Genomic DNA, 21,740 nt, shown 5'->3' on the forward strand with positions numbered 1-21,740 from the left:
ATGATGTGGAAAAGTCACCATGGAAATAAGTGTTGCAAAGAAGTTCGTAGGACTGAAAGTAGAAAATCATAGGCCCAGATGGTATTCTTCACAGAATACTGCAGAAGGTTTGGGAGGAAAGAGCAGAGGCACTAACTATAACGTTGGAAATCATAATTGTGCCAAAGGAATAGAAGGTGACAAATATTATAACCCTGTTCAAGAAAGTGGAAAGGGTCAAACCAAGAAATTATAGAACAGTTCGCCTTACATGATTGTGGGTAAACTTCTAAGAATAGATGTTAGGAATTTTCACATTGGGAGCACAAATTCATAAAATCTGTCCTCTAGCGTCCATAATATCAGATGAAATTAGTGAACATTTACAAAGATATAAGCTAATCAAGGACAGTCAGCATACACTTGCAAAGTCAGCTCATGCTTGATTAATTTAATTGAATTTTTTGATAAAGGGAATGTGGTGGATGTTACGTACTGTATATGGATTTTCAGAAGGCATTTAATTAAGTGTCACATAAGAGATTTCTAATGAAGATTGGCAGATATGGCATTAAATGGAATATGGCCACGTGGTTAAATGGATAGTTTTTGGGTTAGTAGGATGTGGATAGTAGTGTGGCCCAGAAGTTGTGTTGGGACCTCTTTTGTTTTCCACTTGTACAAAAGATTTAGATTTGGCGCAAGAAGAATTATATTAAAGCATGCTGATGATAGTAAATTGGAGGCATGGCAAACTGCAAACAAGAATGCCGGAGAATGCACGAAGATTTAGTGGAGTGGACAGAGAAGTGACAGATGAGGTTAAATACTGAGAAATGTGAAGTAGCACATTCTGGGTCCAAGAACAGGGAAAGGAAGAGTACCTTAAATGGTAAGATTACAACAGAGTGGAGGATTTGAGAGATCTGAGGGTTGAGGGAGCAGATGCATGGATCTTTAAAAGTAGAGTGCAGCTTAAAATAAGGCCATAAGAAGTCAAATTGGTTGCTGGGTTTTACATGTAGGGTCAGTAAATATAAAAACAGCAAAGTGATCAGAGAGCCAGCATGGATTTTTAAAGGTTAGAGCAGGTCATTAACATGGTTGATATGGATTTATGGATATTATTTATAAGGACTTCCAGATGGCATTTGATAATTTGACAAGAGACTATTAGGAAAAATGGAAGTACATGGAATTGGAGACAACCTTTTGACCTGGGTAGGGAATTGGTTAGGGGTTAGGAGACAGAGAGTAGGGATAATGGGTATCTAATCCAATTGGTAGGATGTGACTAATGGTGTCCCCCGAGATCTGTACTGAAGCCTCAGCTTTTCATTACATTTATAAATGATTTAGATGAAAGAATAGAGAGCCCGATATCCAAGTTTGCTGATAATACTAAGTTTGGTGGCACAGTAAGTAGTGTAGATGTGAGCAGAAATTTGCAAAGGGACATTGATAGATTAAGTGAATGGGCAATACTGTGACAGATGGAATTCAACGTGGGGAAGTGTGAGGTCATCCACTTTAAACCTAAGAAAGAGAGATCAGAGTGAGAAACTAGGAACTGTGGAGGAGCAGAGAGATTTAGGGGTCCAAGTACAGAAATCACTGAAAGCTGCTACAAAAGATAATTTAAAAGGATAATGGAATATGGTCGTTATCTCAAAGGGGCTGGAATACAAAGGGGTGGAAGTTATGTTAGTTATATAAAGCTCTGGTTATGACCCATTTAGAGTACTGCATTCCGTTATGGGCACTGCACCTCAGCAAGGATGTACTGGACTTGGAGGGGGTGCAGTGCAGATTCACCAGAATGATACTAAAACGGTTAAATTATGAGGACAGGTTGCATAGACTAGGCTTGTATTCGCTTTAGTATAGAAGATTAAGGGGTGATCTAATTGAGATGTTTAAGGATTCAAGGAGTTGATAGGATAGAGAGAGAGAAACAATTTCCTCTACTGGGGCTGGCCAGAATAAGGCGTAATTTTACCGTTAGAGCTAGGTCATTGAGGGGTGACGTCAGGAAGCACTTCATCACACAAAGGGTAGTGGAAATCTGGAACTCGCTGCCCCAAAAAGCTGTTGAGTCTCGGTCAATTGAAAATTTCAAAATTGAAATTGGTAGACTCTTGTTAGGCATGAGTATTAAGGAATATGGAACCATGGCAGGTAATTGGAGTTAGGATACAGATCAGCCATGATCTAATTGAATGGCAGAACAGGCTCAAGGGGCTGCATGCTCTATTCCTATTCCTATATTCCTAATTTGCACAGGATCTGGTTGGATTATGGCATGCAGCTCGGGACACCTTATTATAGGAAGGGCATCATAGCCATGGGAAGGGGACAGAGAAGATTCATTACACAGATACCAAAAATAAAAGATTATGGCCTAGAAATTCATTATAGCCAAGGAATAGGCAGCGTTTAGACTAAAAATCGTTATGCAGCGCCAGGTGAAAATCATCTAGACTGCACGCAAAATTCGTCCTCACTCCTCATTAAAATGATTGCAGTCATGGTTGCATTGAAAAGATGGACCACTTGTAGTCTAAACGCAAGTAATGATTGCCACGGGCTTTTTTCACTACTTAAAGGGGAGGTCCCTTGATGCTGCAGCACCTCATTCTCAGCATTGTTGGGTGTGCAGCTGCCTCAACAACCATAAGAAGAAGGACAAAGAGAAGGAGCACTTATTTACAAATCCTGATGGCAGATTGCTGCCCCAGGGAGAGAGCCCAGAGTTCTTCTGAGAAAGCTTTGGAGGCATTGGTTTTAGTAGTGGATAGAAGGCAGGCGATCCCTCACCACAAGTCTGCCACACTATGTGGAGGGAGGTGGCACACCACGCCATGGACAGCACTCAGGTCTCCAGGTCCCACACCCAGTGCAGGAGGAAGTTTAAAAAGCTCACACGGGTGGTCAGGGTGAGTGAAGGCTTCAACCAATTCTACATACCAACATCTGTGCCACAAGCTGCACACACAGCTAAATGCACCACGCCCCCAGCACTCACCCACCAACAATCACTACCTAGCAACACTCACACCCACATCTCACAGCTTGCACACACTGACAGCTATTCAACAATGGCAGGAACAAGGGTCATTACAACAACAACTTGTATTTATATAGCACCTTTAACATAGTAAAACGTCTCAAGGCACTGCACAGGAGTATTTTAAGACAACAAATTTGACACCGATCCACATAAGGATAAATTAGGGCAGGTGACCAAAAGCTTGGTCAAAGAGGTAGGTTTTAAGGAGCGTCTTAAAGGAGGAAAGAGAGGTAGAGAGGCGGAGAGGTTTAGGGAGGGAATTCCATGGCTTAGGGCCGAGGCAACAGAAGGCACGACCACCAAAGGTTGAGTGATTATAATCAGGGATGCTCAAGAGGGCAGAATTAGAGGAGCGCAGCTATCTCAGGGGGTTGTGGGGCTGAAGGAGATTACAGAGATAGGAAGGGGCGAGGCTATGGAGGGTTTTGAAAATGAGGATGAAAATTTTGAAATCGAGACGCTGCTTAACCGGGAGCCAATGTAGGTCAGCGAGCACAGGGGTGATGGGCGAACGGGACTTGGTGCGGGTTAGGACACGGGCAGCCGAGTTTTGGATGACCTCAAGTTTACATAGGGTAGAATGTGGGAGGCCAGCCAGGAGTGCATTAGAATAGTCAAATCTAGAGGTAACAAGGGCATGGAAGAGGGTTTCAGCAGCGGATGAGCTGAGGCAAGGGTGGAGACGGGCGATGTTACGGAGGTAGAAATAGGCAGTCTTCGTTATGCTGCGGATATGTGGTCGGAAGCTCATTTCAGGGTCAAATATGACACCAAAGTTGCAAACAGTGTTAGGGAGAGGGATGGAGTCAGTGGCTAGGGAACGGAGTTTGTGGGGCAGGGACCAAAAACAATGGCTTCGGTCTTCCCAATATTTCATCGGAGAAAATTTTGCTCATTGGACGAGCAGTCTGACAATTTAGACACCGTGGAGGGGCGAGTGAAGAAGTAGTGAGGTAGAGATAGGTGTCGTCAGCATACATATGGAAACTGACGCTGTGTTTTCGGATGATGTTGCCAAGGGGCAACATGTAGATGAGTAATAGGAGGAGGCCAAGGATTGATCCTTGGGGGACACCAAAGATAATGATGCGGGAGCAGGAAGAGAAGCCGTTGCAGGTGATTCTCTGGTTACAATTAGATAGATAAGAATGGAACCAGGCAAGTGCAGTCCCACCCAGCTGGACTGCACTCGCATTAGAATTAATGTGATATGTTTATAGATAAATCTATTAATGGTGTCTGAAATATTTTGTGGTCTCTCTAATTTCACCTTTGCATCCAGGAGGATGCTGTGATATGGCGTGAGACAGGGATTGTATGATGGGGTTGTAGTGAGCAACGGGGATCTGGGGTTTCATTCATTCGAATCGCAGTCTGATGAGCCATTCATGGACAGCCCGTCCAGAAGACTGATTGCCTCACTGCCTCCTCCCTCCCTCCTGTTTCTCCTCCTCCTCATCCTCTGCCTCCTCATCCTCCTCTGCCTTGTCCTCCTCCTGAGGTGATCCCACAATCCCTGGTGGCAAGGGCTGGGCCCTCATGATGGCCAAGTTGTTGAGCATGCAGCAGACCACCACGAAATGGGACACCCGCTCTGGTGAGTTCTGGAGGACTCCTCCCGAGTGGTCAAGGCAACAGAACCGTTGCTTCAGTAGGCCGATGGTCTACTCAATGATGTTCCTGGTGGCAGCATGGCTCTCATTATATGAGTGCTGCGCACGAGTGTTGGGGTTGCGGAGGGGAGTCATGAGCCAGGTGGAAAGCGGATAGCCCTTGTCTCCGAGCAGACATCCTCAAGCTTGACGTGGCACCTGGAAGAGTGCTGGCACAGGATGAAGGCATCATGGCTGCTGCCAGGATTGTGGGCATTGACATTCAGGATTCGTTGTGTGGTCGTACTCCAACGGCACATTAAGTGAGTGAGTGATTTTTAGCAAGTGTTGTACTTTGAAGCCTTTCAAAAATAATGAGGGAGTTTTGTACTTGCCAGAGCACTCCGTGATACCAAAGAACCTTGAAATGAATAAGGAAAACTCTTGCAGTTGCAGGAAGTAGCACACAGCCATTCAAACTGCAAAAACCTGACAGGTGCGAGTGATTGGTGATGATCCCTTTAAATATCGTCACTGGAGCTGGTTTCCTGCTGCTGCATGCCACCTCTACCTGTCGTTGCTTTCTCCAGCCAGCAAGTACATTGGCTAAAATGAAGTTGAGAGATCGAGCATCCAGTCAGCGTTGCACACACACTGCGTCACGATCTCCATCATGGCAAGCTCCCTGGCAATCGAGGTTACCAGCAGCGCTACCGGCAACACCGATATGGCATGCGGCACTGCAACTGGCGCAAGCCACATGAATTTCTCCCCCATATTATGAAAAAAGGCTTGAAATTTGATAACTTTTTCCACTGGAACAGAAGTGAAGGGATGATCTAACAGAGCTTTTTAAAAAATATTTATGAAAGGTTTTGAGAGAGTAAATAGTAAAAGATAATTTCCATTGGTTGATAAATATAGCAAGGTGATATAGATTTAGGGAATGAACAGAAGGCAGAGGAAACGAATGTTTGGGGGAAGAAATTAATGGATATAGTGAGGCAAAGCCATGAGAGGATTTATAGACAGGAATGGGGGTGATAGTCGAGTGAGACTGACTGGAGAATGAGACGCCGGAGGATGACAGACCAGAAAGAAAAGCTTTGAAGTAGTCAAGTTAAACATGGGTGAGCCCTCAGAACAGTCCAGATACCTGAGGTGCTGCCTGAGCACACCAACATACTCAACTGGTGCCCTGATCTCGCCATGGATTTCCCTGTAGCAGACTTCTGCCTCAATATGTGGAGGGGTAGAATGTGCCATGGGTGCAATGTAATGCACATAACAGCCAGCTGTCAAGTCCTCCCTCCCCTTGGAAGACCTCAGTGATTAATTTTGGCAGGAAGAATGAGGAGAGGCAATATAAACGAAATGGTACAATTTTAAAGGGGGTGCAGGAACAGAGAGGCTGTGGGGATGGGGGTGGCGGTGGGTGGAAGTATGCAAATCTTTGAAGTTGGCAGGACAAGTTCATAAGCCTGTTAAAAGGGCATAGATGATCTTTGGCTTTATAAGTAGAGGCAGAGAGTATAAAATCTTGCATAAACCGGTGAGGCTCCAGCTGGAGTATTGCAGCTAAATCTGGCAATCACACTATCAGAAGAATGTCTTGGAGAGGGTTATTTTGCATTCATTCCTGGGATGGAGGCGTCACTGGCAAGGCCAGCATTTATTGCCCATCCCTAGTTGCCATTGAGAAAGTGTTGGTGAGCCATCTTCTTGAACCGCTGCAGTCCCTGTGGTGAAGGTACTCCCATTGTGCTGGTAGGAAGGGAGTTCCAAGATTTTGATCCAGCGACGATGAAGGAACGATGAAATTTTTTCAAGTCAGGATGGTATGAGACTTGTAGGGGAACTTGGAGATGATGGTGTTCCCATGTGCCTGCTGCCCTTGTCCTTCTAGGTGGTAGGCTTTGGGATGTGCTGCCGAAGAAACCTTGGCGAGTTGCTGCAGTGCATCTTGTAGATGGTACACACTGCAGCCACGGTGCGCCAGTGGTGGAGGGAGTGAATGTTTAAGCTAAAGGATGGGGTACCAATCAAGCGGGCTGCTTTGTCCTGGATGGTGTCGAGCTTCTTCAGTATTGCTGGAACTGCACTCATCCAGGCAAGTGGAGAGTATTCCATTACACTCCTGACTTGTGCCTTGTAGATGGTGGAAAGGCTTTGTGGAATCAAGAGGTGAGACATTCGCCACAGAATACCCAGCCTCTGACCTGCTCTTGTTGCCACAGTATTTATTTGGCTGGTCCAATTAAGTTTCTGGTCAATGGTGACCCCCAGGGTGTTGATGGTGGTGGATTCGGCGATGGTAATGCCATTGAAAGTCAAGGGGCAGTGGTCATACTCTCTCTTGTTGGAGATCATCATTACCTGGCACTTGTGTGGTGTGAATGTTACTTGCCACTTATCAGCCCAAGCCTGAATGTCATCCAGGTCTTGCTGCATGTGGGCATGGACTGCTTCATTATCTGAGGAGTTGTGAATGGAACTGAACACAGTGCAATCATCAGCGAACATCCCTACTTCTGACCTTATGATGGAGGGAAGTTCATTGATAAAACAGCTGAAGATGTTTGGGCCTAGGCACTGCCCTGAGGAACTCCTGCAGTGATGTCCTGGGGTTCAGATGATTGTCCTCCAACAAACACAACCATCTTCCTTTGTGCGAGATATGACTCCAGCCAGTGGAAAGTTTATCCCCCTGATTCACATTGTCTTCAATTTTACTAGGGCTCCTTGATGCCATACTCGATCAAATGCCGTCTTGATGTCAAGGGCAGTCCCTCTCACCTCACCTCTTGAATTCAGCTCTTTTGTCCATTTTTAGACCAAGGCTGTAATGAGTTTTGGAGCCGAGTGGTCCTGGTGGAACGCAAACTGAGAATCGGTGAGCAGATTATTGGTGAGTTAGTGCCGCTTGATAGCACTGTCAATGATATCACTTTGCTGGTGACTGAGAGTAGACTGATGCAGCGGTAAGTGGCTGGATTGGATTTGTCCTGCTTTTTATGGACAGGAAATACCTGGGCAGTTTTCCACATTATCGGCTAGATGCCATTGTTGTAGCTGCACTGGAACAGCTTGGCTAGAGGCACAGCTAGTTCTGCAGCACAAGTCTTCAGCACAACAGCCAAGATGTTGTCAGGGCCCACAGCCTTTGCTGTATCCAGTGCGCTCAGCCATTTCTTGATATGTTGTTCATTCACAAGATGTGGACATCGCCGGCAAGGGCACCATTTATTGCCCATCTCTAATTGCCCTCGAGAAGTTGGTGGTGAAGGTGAGCCACCTTCTTGAATACAAATGTTGGGCCATTTCAGAGGGCAGTTTAGTGTCATAGAGTCATACGGCACAGAAGGAGGCCATGCGGCCCATCGAGTCAGTGCCGGCTCTCTGTAGAGCAATCCAGTCAGTCCCATTCCCCCGCTCTATCCCCGTAGCCGTGCAAGTTTATTTCCCTCAAGTGCCTATCCAGTCCCCCCTTGAAAACATTGAGTGTCTCCGCATCCACCACTTCCGTTGGCAGCGAATTCCAGGTCCTCACCACTCGCTCTGTAAGTTTTTCCTCACATCCCTCCTGTATCTCTTGCCCAAAACCTTAAATCTGTGTCCCCTAGTCCTTGCACCATCAACTAGTAGGAACAGCCTTTCCCCGTCTAGCCTATCCAAACCCATCATAACCACGTTGCTGTTGGTCTGGAGTCATGTATAGGCCAGACCGGGTAAGAATGGTAGGTTTCCTTCCTTAAAGGACCTTCCCTAAAGATTTATGACAATCCGGTAGTTTCATGGTCACCATTACTGGTACTAGCTTTTTAATTTAGATTTATTTAATTGTATTTGCCATGGTGGGATTTAAACTCATGTCTCCAGAACATTAGTCCACTGCTCTGGATTACTAGTCCATAACCACTATGCTTCTGTACCCACATGGAATGAATCGAATTGGCTGAAGGCTGGCTTCTGTGATGATGGGGACCTTAGAAGGAGGCCAAGATGGATCAACCACTCAGCACTTCAGGCTGAAGATGGTTGCCCTCTGTCATGAATCTTAGAAATGACTCGAAGTAACACTGGGCGGCCAGCTGGTGGCACCGTCCAAGGTGTATAAATAATCGGGCGTGGGCCCAGCTTGCTCAGGATGCTTCTGTAACCAGGAACTAGTGATGTAACTAGAAATCTCATGGTTTTGAAACAGTTGATTAAAGCCTTGTTTTATACTCAAACCAAGTGCTCAGTAGTCTTTTTACATCACCCTCGCTTCAGCCTTGTCTTTTTCACTCGCGTGCTGGGCTCCATCATCATTGAGGATGGGGATGTTCATGGAGCCTCCTCCTCCTGTTAGCTGTTTAATTGTCCACCACCATTCATGACTGGATGTGGCAGGACTACAGAGCTTTGATCTGATCTGTTGTTTATGGGATCACTTAGCCCTGTCTATAGCATGTTACTTCCGCTGTTTAGCATGCATGTAGTCCTGTGTTGCAGCTTCCTCGGGTTGGCACCTTATTTTTAGGTATGCCTGGTGCTACTCCTGGCATGCTCTTCTACACTCCTTATTGAACCAGGGTTGGTCCCCTGGCTTGATGCTAATGGTAGAGTGAGGGATAAGCTGGGCCATGAGGTTACAAATTGTGGTGGTATACAAATCTGCTGCTGTTGATGGCCCACAGTGCCTCATGGATGCCCAGTTTTGAGCTGCTAGATCTGTTCTGAATCTATCCCATTTAGCATGGTGGAGGGTGTCCTCAGTTTGAAAATGGGACTTCGTCTCCACAATGACTGTCATCACTGCTATAATACTGTCATGGACAGATGCATCTGCGACAGGTAGATTGGTGAGGACAATGTCAAGTCGGTTTTTCCCTTGTGTAGGTTCTCTCACCACCTGCCACAGGCCCATTCTGGCAGCTATGTCCTTCAGGACTCGGGCAGCTCGGTCAGTAGTGGTGCTACCCAGCCACTCTTGGTGTTGGACATTGAAGTCCCCCACACAGAGTACATTCTGTGCCCTTGCTACCCTCAGTGCTTCTTCCAAGTGGTGTTCCATATGGAGGAGTACTGATTCATCAGCTGAGGGAGGGCAGTAGGTAGTAATCAGCAGGTTTCCTTGCCCATACTTGACCTGAAGCCATGAGACTTTATGGGGTCCGGAGTATACCACTGTGCCACCACCCCTGGTGGGCCTGTCCTGCCGGTGGGACAGGACATACCCAGGGATGGTAATGGAGGAGTCTGGGGCATTGGCTGAAAAATGCAGAGGAGATTTACTAGAATGGTACCAGGGATTCACAAATTCAGTTATGTGGCGAGACTAGAGACGTTTGGGTGGTTCTCCTTAGAGCAGAGAAGTTTATGGGGAGATTTGATAGAGGTGTTCAAAATCATGAAGGGTTTTGATAGAATAAGCAAAGAGGAACAGTTTCCAGTGGCAGGATGGTCGGTAACCAGAAAACACAGATTTAGGTAATTGGCAACATCAGGAAAAGAAAATTATGCAGCGCGTTGTTATGATCTAGAATGCACTGCCTGAATGGTTGGAGGAAACAGGTTCAATAATAACTTTCAAAAGGGAATTGGATAAATATTTGAAGGGGGAAAAAATTGCAGGACTATGGGGAAAGAGCCAGGGAGTGGAACTAATTAGATAGCTCCATCAAAGAGTCAGCACAGGTACGATGAGTCGAATAGCCTCTTTCGGTGCTGTATCATTCTATGATTCTATTGCCTTGGGACCAATGAATCATGGGAATTCTTAAAAAAGAGTTAATTAACATGCAAAAACCAAAAGTTTGCTGTCATATACCATCTGCACATTAAGGAAGTGAAAGCCCTTTTAATTTATGTATACTATAGAATTACTGGAGTGTGGCCAAATAGCAACATAGGTACAAGTGATCATTCCTTATAACCTAAGGAACTAGGCAAGTTAGTAAAAGCCAATCTTTTGGGATTGCAGTTGCTGCTCCATGCCAAGGAGAATGTACTGGTGCAAACAGTGTATCAGTTAGCTGTTTAATGTGTCTGTGAACCAAATAGCAGCTAACCTCTGTGACATCCGTATAATTGAGGGCTATCACAATCTTGGTTGCCACAAGGTGGCAGTGCTGACTAAAGACTGTCCCTGCTGGTCATCATTCACAGGTTCGCACATGTTGGGGGTGAGGATGTGATGAGGGGATCATAGTTTCTATCCTTCCTCTTCTGCTTCCTCCTCTTCTGCATCTTCCTCTTCTGCATCCTTCCTCTTCTGCATCTTCCTCTTCTGCATCTTTTTCTTCTGCATCTTCCTCTTCTGCATCCTTCCTCTTCTGCATCCTTCCTCTTCCCTTTGCGACCGGATGCTGGAAATCTGAAACAAAAGCAGAAAATGCTGGAAATACTCAGGTCAGGCAACATCTCAACCTGAGGCGTGAACTCGGTTTGTCTCTCCATAGATGTTGCCTGACCAGCTGACTATTTGCAGCATTTGCTGTCTTCTCAGAGGCCTTCCTTTACCATCCGAGGCCAGCAGCACTCCCTACATACTTAAAAAAACTTTTTTTGTCTATTGCAATAAAATCAAAAAAATCCAGTCCAAAAGCTTAAATCCAAACTTACCTAAAAGGTGTATGTGTCCCTTTAAGAAGTGCTGACACCACGACTGTCAGCCTGCTTGCACGCCAAGACCCAGTGCTGAATTCAGCATTAAGGTCGAAGTTCGGAGTGGTGACGTTAAGTCGGCATTGCACGGCGATTGACGTCACCATGCTGCCATTTATTTTTCAGGGTGCCGCCAGTTACTAGCAGGAAAATGACGGTCGCCATGGGACCTGCCACCACTGGCGAAAGAGCAGCGGCCGTCATTATTTCGCCATTCCGTGGCAGAACAGAGTGGCAGTAAATAGATGAATTTCTAGCCCCCAATGTTTTGTGATGACCATGGGATCACGGTATTGCTGTCCATGTGATCTGATGTGCAGACCACTTACCAGGGATAAAACACTTGACTCACAACCACACTTTGGCGGCTGCACATATGAATCACAATTGAGATGAAGCTCAGCTATTAGGCACATGCAAAAATTTGGTATCTTATTTTGGTTTATTAATTATTCCATTGTGGCAGAACCACTGAATGACTCTGGCTAACTGTATATAATTCTCTTTAACGATGTTCTAACACCAGCCTAAACCTGTACCATTGTGTTAGGCATTACTGTGTTTTGTATATAGAGTTTGCATGTACGGGGCGTGGCCCCTTTAAGAGCACGGGAAAACGCGGGCAAACGCGATGACGTCACGTCGCAAACCACGGGACTGCCCAGGCAGTCCTCGTGACATTTTCCTTGAGTAAAGACCTGTTTGATTGTTCTCGTGTCGAACTCCGTTATTCGTAGGAATTCGTTAATTCCTACATTGGTGACCCCGTTTTTGTGAACGTTTTCACAAAAGAAGAGCACAGCATGGAAGCAAACGCCGTTTCGCTGAAGCTACCACAGTTCTGGGAGCAGCAAGCGCCCTCGTGGTTTATTCAGGTCGAGGCCCAGTTTGCCCTGAAGAACATCGATGCGGATCAGACCAAGTATCTCCGCACTCGACAGCTCTACCACCTCTTGGATCGTCAGCCTCCTCGAAAACCCCCCAACGGAGCACAAGTATGAAACCCTCAAAGCGCGGTTACTGCAGGTTTTCGGGCTCACGAAATCAGAGCGCGCCCGTCGATTACTCGCTATGCCCGGGCTCGGGGACTCCAAGCCTTCAGAGTTGATGAGCCAAATGCTCACACTCCTGGGCTCAGAACGGGAAAGTTTCCTATTCCGCCAACTGCCAACTGCCCTGGCCAGATCTGAAGTTAAAGACTGCGCAACACTCTCTCCGATAGTCTCTCCGGTCGTCATTTTCTGTGCGACACCGGAGCGCAGTGCAGCATTTTACCCGCGTCCGCCCTCGATGTGCAGACGGGGAATCACGGCCCCACCCTTGAAGCGGCCAATGGCGGAGCAATTCGGACCTTCGGCAGACGGCGAGTGGAGTTGTGCCTCGGGGGGGCAATGTTTTCACTGGGATTTTGTTACGGCCAAAGTTTCCCAGCCCCTCCTCAGCGCGAATTTCCTGTGCGCCAACAGCCTCCTGGTCGACGTCAGGAACCGGCGGCTGATCAACGCAGCAACTTTTAATTCTCTTCCGTGTTACCGCAGTAACACTACGTCATGCACCGTCTCCTGTGCGTTCCAGACTCCTGCTGAGTTCACTTGCCTGCTCAGCGAATTCCCTGACCTGACAAGACCCACGTTCTCCTCTACAGCCACGAAACATGGTGTGGAACACCACATCACCACCAACGGCCCCCCAGTCTATGCACGGGCCTGGCGCCTGGAACCTGGCAAGCTGGCGGTCGCAAAGGCAGAGTTCGCAACCATGGAACGGTTAGGGATTATTCACCGGTCGAATAGTCCCTGGTCTTCACTCCTCCATATCATCCCGAAGCCTGGCGGCGGATGGCGGCCATGCGGTGACTATCGACGCCTGAACGACGTCACCACTCCCGATCCCCCATATCCAGGATTTCTCTGCCCATTTGGCAGGGAACACCGTGTTCTCTAAAGTCGACCTCGTCCGGGGCTACCACCAGGTCCCAGTTCATCCACAAGACGTCCAGAAGACCGCAGTCATCACCCCATTCGGCCTCTTCGAGTTTTTACGAATGCCGTTTGGGTTAAAGAACGCCGCCCAGGCTTTCCAACGCCTGATGGACTCCGTGCTGCGGGACCTCAAGTTCCTCCTCGTCTACCTGGATGACATTCTAATTGCCAGTCCTACTAAGGAAGAACATACCTGTCACCTACGCACCCTTTTTCGACGCCTCAGCCAACACGGCCTGATTATCAACCCGGCCAAGTGTCAGTTTGGCCTGCACCAAATTGACTTCCTGGAGCATCGCATCACCTCAGAGGGAGCGGTTCCTTTACCTTCGAAGGTAGAGGCGGTGAAATCCTTTCCATGCCCGCAGAACATAAAAGCCCTGCAGGAATTCCTAGGCATGGTAAACTTTTACCACCGTTTCGTGCCTAAGGCGGCACTACTTATGCAGCCCCTGTACGAGGCCCTCAAGGGCAAGACTGGCAAGAACCCGGTAGACTGGACGGATGACATGGCCCGAGCGTTCGCCGACACCAAAATCGCCTTAGCCAACGCGACTATGCTGGCGTACCCGCTGCCAGGAGCCACCATCGCTCTCACCACTGACGCATCGGACTACGCAGTCGGTGCCATGCAACAGCAGTGGGTGAACGGGACGTGGCAGCCGTTGGCATTCTTCAGCCGTCAACTACGGCAGAACGAGAGAGCATACAGTACGTTCGACCGGGAGTTGCTCGCCCTTTTTCTGGCCATCCGCCATTTTCGGTTCCTTCTGGAAGGACGTCCTTTCACCACCTTTGTGGACCATAAGCCGCTGACCTTTGCAATGTCCAAGACCGCCGAACCGTGGTCAGCCCGACAGCAGCGTCAACTGACCTACATATCCGAATTCACCACGGATATACGGCACGTGGCCGGTAAGGATAACCTGGTGGCAGACTGCCTCTCCCGCGCGTTCGTCAATACGGTTCATTTGGGCATCGACTACGCCCGCATGGCAGCGGACCAAGTCTCAGACCCGGAAGTCCAAGCTTACAGAACGGCCATCACTGCCCTCCAGTTGGCCGACGTCAAGTTCCATTCAGCAGGTACCACGCTGTTGTGTGACGTCTCCGTACAGGATCCTCGCCCTGTCGTGCCGGTCGTCTGGCGCCGCAAAGTGTTCAATGCCATACATGGGTTGTCACACCCTGGAATGAAGGCCTCTCAGAAGCTGATCAGCGAAATTTGTATGGCATGGCATGCATAAAGATGTCCGCGACTGGGCCAACACCTGCGTGGTCTGCCAAAAGGCCAAGGTACAGCTCCACATCAAAGTTCCGTTGGCCACGTTCACAGTTCCAGAGCGACGTTTTGACCATGTCAATGTGGACCTGGTAGGACCACTCCCACCTCCCATGGTTTTTCACACATCCTGACCAAGGTTGACCGCACCACCAGATGGCCAGGGGCGGTCCCCCTGTCATCCACTACTTCAGCGGACATGGCCAGGGCGTTCATTTCCTCCTGGATCGCCCGTTTTGGAGTGCCCGCAGATATTTCGTCGGACAGGGGACCGCAGTTTTCCTCTGAACTCTGGAATGCAGTGGCCCAAGGACTCGGTGTCAAATTACACCGCACCACAGCCTACCACCCACAGGCGAATGGCCTCTGCGAACGCTTCCACCGCTCAATGAAAGCCGCCCTGAGGGCCAGCCTCCAGGACGCTGGATGGGCAGCCAAGCTACCGTGGGTCCTGTTGGGTCTTTGCACGGCCCCCAAAGACCTTCACTCTTCATCAGCGGAACTCGTGTATGGTCAGCCGCTGCGAGTCCCAGGGGACTTCCTACCAACATCGGCGGAGCCCTGGTCCACGTCTGCCCAGCTGGCTAGTCACCAAGAGGCGGCCAGATGTTTCGCACCAGTGCCCTCTTCGTACCACGGGCTGCAGAGGTCACATGTTCCCACGGAGCTTCACAGGGCTGAATACGTTTTTATTCACCATGATGCACATAGGGATCCGCTCAAGGCCCCATATACGTGTTGGAAGCAGGGGACAAAACCTTTACAGTAGATTTCGGTGGTAAACCGGACCACATTTCAGTCGACCGCTTAAAGCCAGCACATTTGGACCTCGACCGACCCGTCGAGACAGCACAACCGCCGAGACAGGGTCGGCCACCCATCGTCGTTACGGCAGACCAAGTGCGACCGCCCACCAGACCGCCAGCCGCCCTGCAGCCTCCGCCTCGAGAGTACAGGAGTCGTTCTGACAGGCTCGTCAGACCCCCTCACCGTTTGACTTTGTCCGTTAAAGCGAATTCTGGGGGGGCGCATGTGGCAGAACCACTGAATGACTCTGGCTAACTGTATATAATTCTCTTTAACGATGTTCTAACACCAGCCTAAACCTGTACCATTGTGTTAGGCATTACTGTGTTTTGTATATAGAGTTTGCATGTACGGGGCGTGGCCCCTTTAAGAGCGCGGGAAAACGCGATGACGTCACGTCGCAAACCACGGGACTGCCCAGGCAGTCCTCGTGGCATCTCCGTTGAGTAAAGACCTGTTTGATTGTTCTGTGTCGAACTCCGTTATTCGTAGGTATTCGTTAATTCCTACACCATCACAATATAATTTTTCCCATTTTATTTACTTTTTCAGATTTACACCTTTTCGCAGAGGGAAGAGGAAAACGCAGAAGAGGAGGAAGCCAGAGAGGAGGACGCAAAAGAGGAACCAGATGGATGGGTGCGTCCCAGACAGCCCCGTTGTGGCCAGGATATCCGGGATGGAATCATCCGCCTGCAGTCTCAGTGACCACAACCCCAATCCCCCTTTCAACATTAGTCCCACACCTCACCTTCTATCTGTTACTGACCATCACAGCGTCCTCTTGGCCACGATGCTGAAATAAAAGCCACCACAAAGCAATCATTCCAATCCAACTATATATACACTATCTATATCCATTCAATGTGACATCAAGAAATCAACTCATCACCTGTATGCATTCTTTTAGTGACTGTCTTGTGTGAGCCTTTGCCTATCCTACTGATGTCATGCAGTGCTACCCCAGTGGCTGCAGCATGGTTGGTGGAAGGCTGCTGACTTTCAGTGGGGGACACTGCAAATGGCCTTGCTGGTCAACCTTGAGGAGCTGGTGGCTGGGAGTGTGAAATCAACCATTTTCTTCTTGTTCTTCTTCGCTCTCCCTCTTCTTGGCCAACCACTGGCTGGGCAGGCTGCATTTCTTGAGTGTGTGAAATGAGGAAGGCACAAGGGTGCAGTTGTGGTGAGGGGAGGGCAGGAAGGCAAGAGCTGCATGCGAGAAGGAGGATAAGGTATGAGAAATAGGCAGTGTTTAGATTAAAAATGGTTAAGCAGTACCATCTGAAAATCGTCTAGGCTGCATGTAAAATTTGTCCTTACTCCTCATTAAAATGACTGCAGTCTGGTTGCAGGAGGTGGCAGAGTCTGTGACCATCTCCTTGGTGAAGCAGAGCCTCCTAAGACACTGCTCCTTGCTTAATTGAAGGTAGGAGAAGTGATGTCGGAAGACCCTAGGCAGGTATGGTCTCCTGTTGAGAGCCCCGATGGCCCTCCTCCTCCCTCTGCACACATATTCCCATTTCTCTCGCTGCCTCCGCTCCCTCCACTGTAGATCCTGGAGGGCGAGGTCAACTGCCAGTACAGCCCCCATGGCTTTTAGCAAGTGTTGTACTATGAAGCATTTCAGAAATAATTATGGAGTTTTGTTCTTGTCAAAACATTCCCTGATACCAAAAACCATGAAGTTACTAAAAAACTCCTGCAGTAGCAGGAAGTAGCACACAGCCACTCAAACTTCACAAACCTGTCAGGTGTGAGTAATTGGTGATGAACCCTTTAAATAGCGTCGCTGATGCTGGCTTCCTGCTGCTGCAAGCCACCTGAAACTGTCGTTGTTCCCGCCAGCCAGTAATTTCATTGGCTGTAACAAAGTTGGGAGATTGGGCGTCAAGTGAGCGTTGGACACTCACTGACGTCACGATTTCCGCGATGGCGAGGTCCCCGACGATCCTGTTCAGCGGCAGTTCTACCGGCAAGACCAATATGGCGTGCGCCGCTGGAACCAGCATCAGGTGTTGTTAGAGCTCTCAATGCAGTTTTTGCGCCATCTCGTAGCACTAATGTGTGGCGCAAACCACACAAATTTTTTCCCGAACATTTCAGGTTGACGACCTTTCATCAAAACTGAAAAACTTAGAGATGTAACAGCTTTTAAGCAAGTGCAGAGGCAGGGAAAGGGGAGGGGAGGAAGGAACAAAAGGGGAGGTCGTTGATAGGGTGGAAGTGTCAATGTTGAGTCTGGAAGGCTGTAAAGTGCCTAATCAAAAGACAAGGTGCTGTTCCTTGAGCTTACATTGAGCTTGATTGGAACAGTGTAGGAGGCCAAAGACAGAGCGGTCAAAGAATTAAAGTGACAGGCGACCTGTAGCTCGGGGTCATGCTTATGGACTGAACGGAGGTGTTCCGCAAAGCTGCAGAGGAGACCACATCATGAGCAGTGATTATACTATTGTAAATTGCAAGAAGTACAAGTAAATCGCTGTTTCACCTAGAAGGAGTGTTTGGGGTTCTGGACAGTGGGAAGGGAGGAGGTAAAAGAGCAAGTGTTGCATCTCCTGCACTTGCACGGGAAGGTGCTGTGGGAAGGGGAGGGGGTGTTGGGGGTGATTGAGGAGTGGACCAGGGTGATGCAGATTGAATGGTCCCTTCAGAATGCTGAAAGGGGAGAGGAGGGGAAGATGTGTTTTGTGCTGGGATCACGCTGGAGGTGGTGGAAATGACAGAGGATGATCCATTGAATGCGGAGGCTGGTGGGGTGAAAGGTGAGGAAAAGGGGAACCCTATCGTGGTTCTGGGAGGGGAAGGGGTGAGGGAAGAAGTGCAGGAAATGGAACAGACATGGTCGAGGGCCCTGTCAACCATGGTGGAGGGGAATCCTCAGAAAAAGAAAGACAAATCGGAAGCACTGGTGTGGAAGGTGGCATCGTCAGAACAGAAGCGACAGAGATGGAGAAATTGGGAGAATGGAATAGAGATCTTACAGGAAGCGGGGTGGTAGGAAGTGTAATCAAGGTAGCTGTGGGATGTCAGTGGGCTTATAGTGAATATTGGTTGATTGCCTATCCCCAGAAATAGAGACAGAGAAGTCGAGGAAGGGAAGGGAAGAGTCAGAGACCATGTGAATGCAAGGGAAGGGTGGAAATTGGAAACAAAGTGAATGAAATTTTCAGTGTTCAGGGCAAGAGCAGGAAACAACACCGATACAGTCATCAATGTACTGGAAAAAGAGGTGAGGGAGGGGAGTATACTGTATTCGCTGCTCACAATGCAGTCTCCTCTACACTGGGGAGACCAAACACAGCTTGGTGGACCGCTTTGCTGAACACCTCCGCTCAGTCCCGAGCTTCCGGTTGCCTGTCACTTTAACTCTTCGCTCCACTCCGACTCTGACTTCCCTGTCCTCATCCTCCTACACTGTTTCAGCGAAGCTCAACATAAGCTCAGGGAACAGCACCTCATCTTTCGATCAGGCACTTTACAGCCTTCCTTCAACAATTTCCGATCATAACCTCTGCCTCCATTTTTTCGGAAGGCAGCAGTTGATGATTGTGCTATCCCCATTTACACCTCTTCTAGGCCCATCTTTTGTTTCTTTACTTGTCCCATTACCATCTCCTTTTGCCTTGCACTATCGTTCCATTTGACATTTAATCTCTCCTGCAGTCCACCCTATCACAGACCTTCCTTTTTGTTCTTTCCTCCCCTCCCTCCTTTCCCTGCCCCTGCACTTGCTTAAAACCTGTTACAGCTCTAACTTTTTTCAGTTTTGACAAAAGGTCCTTGCAATTTTTTGTTGGCCTTGCAGGGCTCCTTACAGGGAACACTGGTTAGCAGCCTGAAACGCTAACTCTGTGTCTCTCACCACAGATGCTGCCTGACCTGCTGAGTATTTCCAGCATTTTCTGTTTTTATTATGCTTATTAACTTGCTATGGATAATTTTTACATCTGAAAATTACACTAAATTAAAATGAAACCAAATGTGTTAATACAATTCACAGACTATTATATGTATCGAACTTTTCAACAGCTTTTGAGGGAAAAATTCAGTCTACTGATACGAACAATGCCATTGAGACTGAGAATTTCACATTGCAATTATAAACTTCTGTGATATGTGATAGGCAGAGTGAAGGGCTGTTGATTATTCAAAATGAATTCAGTACATCTGAGAGCATTTGGGCCATAAATATGCGCACACCTCCACACTTACTATACACACACATGCATGTGAGTAAGAAAAATACTCTTCTTGGCCAATTGATCATCCCCCTGGCAGGAATGAAAATATACATCTCTACAACACTCATCTTCATACCAGCATATTAGGAATAATGTTGCAAAATCAGTGACATAAAATGGCTGGCAGCTTCATGTTCATTTAATCTGAAATGTAATTATTTTTAAAAACACAAGAAAATAATAAGCTTTTGTACGGCAAATTACTAAATAGAACTGAATATAGATAGCATGTGTCTCAGATTTTTTAATTGCCCCAGCACCCCCAGTCTCACTGGACAAGCAACTACATTAAATATATAAGTGCATCCTTTAACTAAACAAACGGGAAGCGTGTTTGCCCTCTATGTATCTCAGTTTTGCTCAGTTGAGTTTGAGATTTACACAGGATTTCTCGTTATTACCGAGACCGACGCGTGAGGATTCGCAAATTGCGTTTGTTCAATTCAGAAACTGATACAACCAATTTCCACTTAAATCAATTTACCCGCTTCCAAACTTAAACATTCCTGAGACAGGTTTAACTGTGAGTTTACACAAGATGTGGTAGAATGTGAATATGTAAAGCAGAGGCAATAACTCGGGTTAGAATAATCTGGGTTCATTTTTGTTTTTCTCCCATCACTTACTTGATATCTTCCCACACCAGAGGTCCATAATTGCGTTGGATTAATAATTCCAAGGCGTGATTTACGAAACCATACTGTAAATAAAAGCAAGAGTTGCAATACATGTGATTTTTCCAGGAATTTTACACCAAAAATTCAAATGCATTAGTACAGCGATAAAGTGCAGCACCCACAGTGCTCGTGTGTCGCCGAATGGAATAGTTACTGGGGAAGACGTGAAGCACAAACGTTTTCCCCTCCAGGGTCAGTGAAGAAACCATCCGATAAACCAACACGTATATTTACAAACACAGATCCAAACTGTCTTTGCTTTTATCATCAGCTCCATTTTTTTTTGCATCGCTGTCACTTTGCGTGAGACGCTATATTACAAAATTCCTTTGCTCCACTTCCAACGCACATACATTCTGGTCATGATGGGCACAGTGGGAAAACTAAAATAACGGAATTTTATTTAAAAAGAAAATAAATTCCAAATAAAGGCAAAAAAAATCCCTTTCCGTTTGAATACTCCCCTCGTTTTTCATCTATTGTAATAGCAGTTTATTCGAATCAATAAAGAAAATCATATAAATATGTTACATACAGACACAGGTTTTTGCTGTTGACGAGAGTGCATTCACTTACCATGCCGCTGTGAGCAGCCGTCCCTTTCTCTCTGAGCCTCCGCCTGCAGCAGACAATCCGTCACTGACTCCAGGCGCCGCCAGCCAGTGCCGCCGGCCCAGCTTTGATTGACAGGGAGCCCCGCCAATCCAAAGCGACCATTCCTGCTGAACACGACAGTCTCAGGATAAAGAACTAATCAGCGCCGAAGCAAGCAGCAGCGCCTTCCTCTGATGTGAAGTCACTCCGCAGAGAGCACAGACCCGAGAGATGGGACAAGATTTACACGCTGACAAATTCAAACCACCAAAGATAAAGTACGAGCAGAAAAAAACAACAGCGTTAAGTATCATTACAGAACATGTGCAGCGGAGCTACTTAGATCGCAACCCTGCTTATAAACATAGATCATAAAGAAATACTTCATACACAGTGTATATATTTAAATTCAACGAACAAAATATACTATATTTATACAATATGTGCAACATATGTGAACATATTTAACGTAAATTACAGAAAATTTTCTTCTTTATCGTCATTAATAAAGTAGGTAACGTTTCTAACGGTTGAAATGTTCTATACACTGATGTATCTCCAATTAAAGTATTGGAGATGTAACATAGAATTCACAGAGTAAATATGAACATACGCAGCATGAATGTTAATTATATTAATTAATTGTATTACTGTAATGCAATCAATTAATATAATTAACCTCCAAGTTGTGTATAAACTGTATATATACTTTAAAATGTTCTACAGTAAAGATTCAGATTTACCTCCAGTGAACAAGTGCATTATTCGATGTAGCTTAAAATTAATTCAGTAAGCACCTGTGTGTCATACGGTACGGGAAACGTATGTGTTTGCAGTAATTAAGGCAGGAGGGGTAGATCATAAATGT

At 47.1% G+C, this 21,740-nt stretch overlaps 1 protein-coding gene across 1 annotated transcript in view; it reads right to left on the bottom strand.

The window, feature by feature from the left end:
* The window catches only part of gucy1b1 (guanylate cyclase 1 soluble subunit beta 1), a 235,530-nt gene extending 214,521 nt beyond the window's left edge, over positions 1-21,009 (bottom strand). Inside the window, exons 1-2 of the mRNA XM_086010219.1 lie at positions 20,855-21,009; positions 20,228-20,301 (exon numbers count right to left, since the gene is read on the bottom strand). Of these exons, the coding sequence (XP_085866345.1) occupies positions 20,228-20,301; positions 20,855-20,857 (77 nt within the window). The 5' untranslated portion in view covers positions 20,858-21,009. The remainder of the gene's footprint in view (positions 1-20,227; positions 20,302-20,854) is intronic.
* Between the last annotated feature and the right edge of the window lie 731 nt (positions 21,010-21,740).

Source organism: Somniosus microcephalus, chromosome 2 (genome assembly GCF_052327205.1).
Source record: "Somniosus microcephalus isolate GS21.2 chromosome 2, FLI_Smic_1.0, whole genome shotgun sequence".
Classification (NCBI taxonomy): domain Eukaryota; kingdom Metazoa; phylum Chordata; class Chondrichthyes; order Squaliformes; family Somniosidae; genus Somniosus; species Somniosus microcephalus.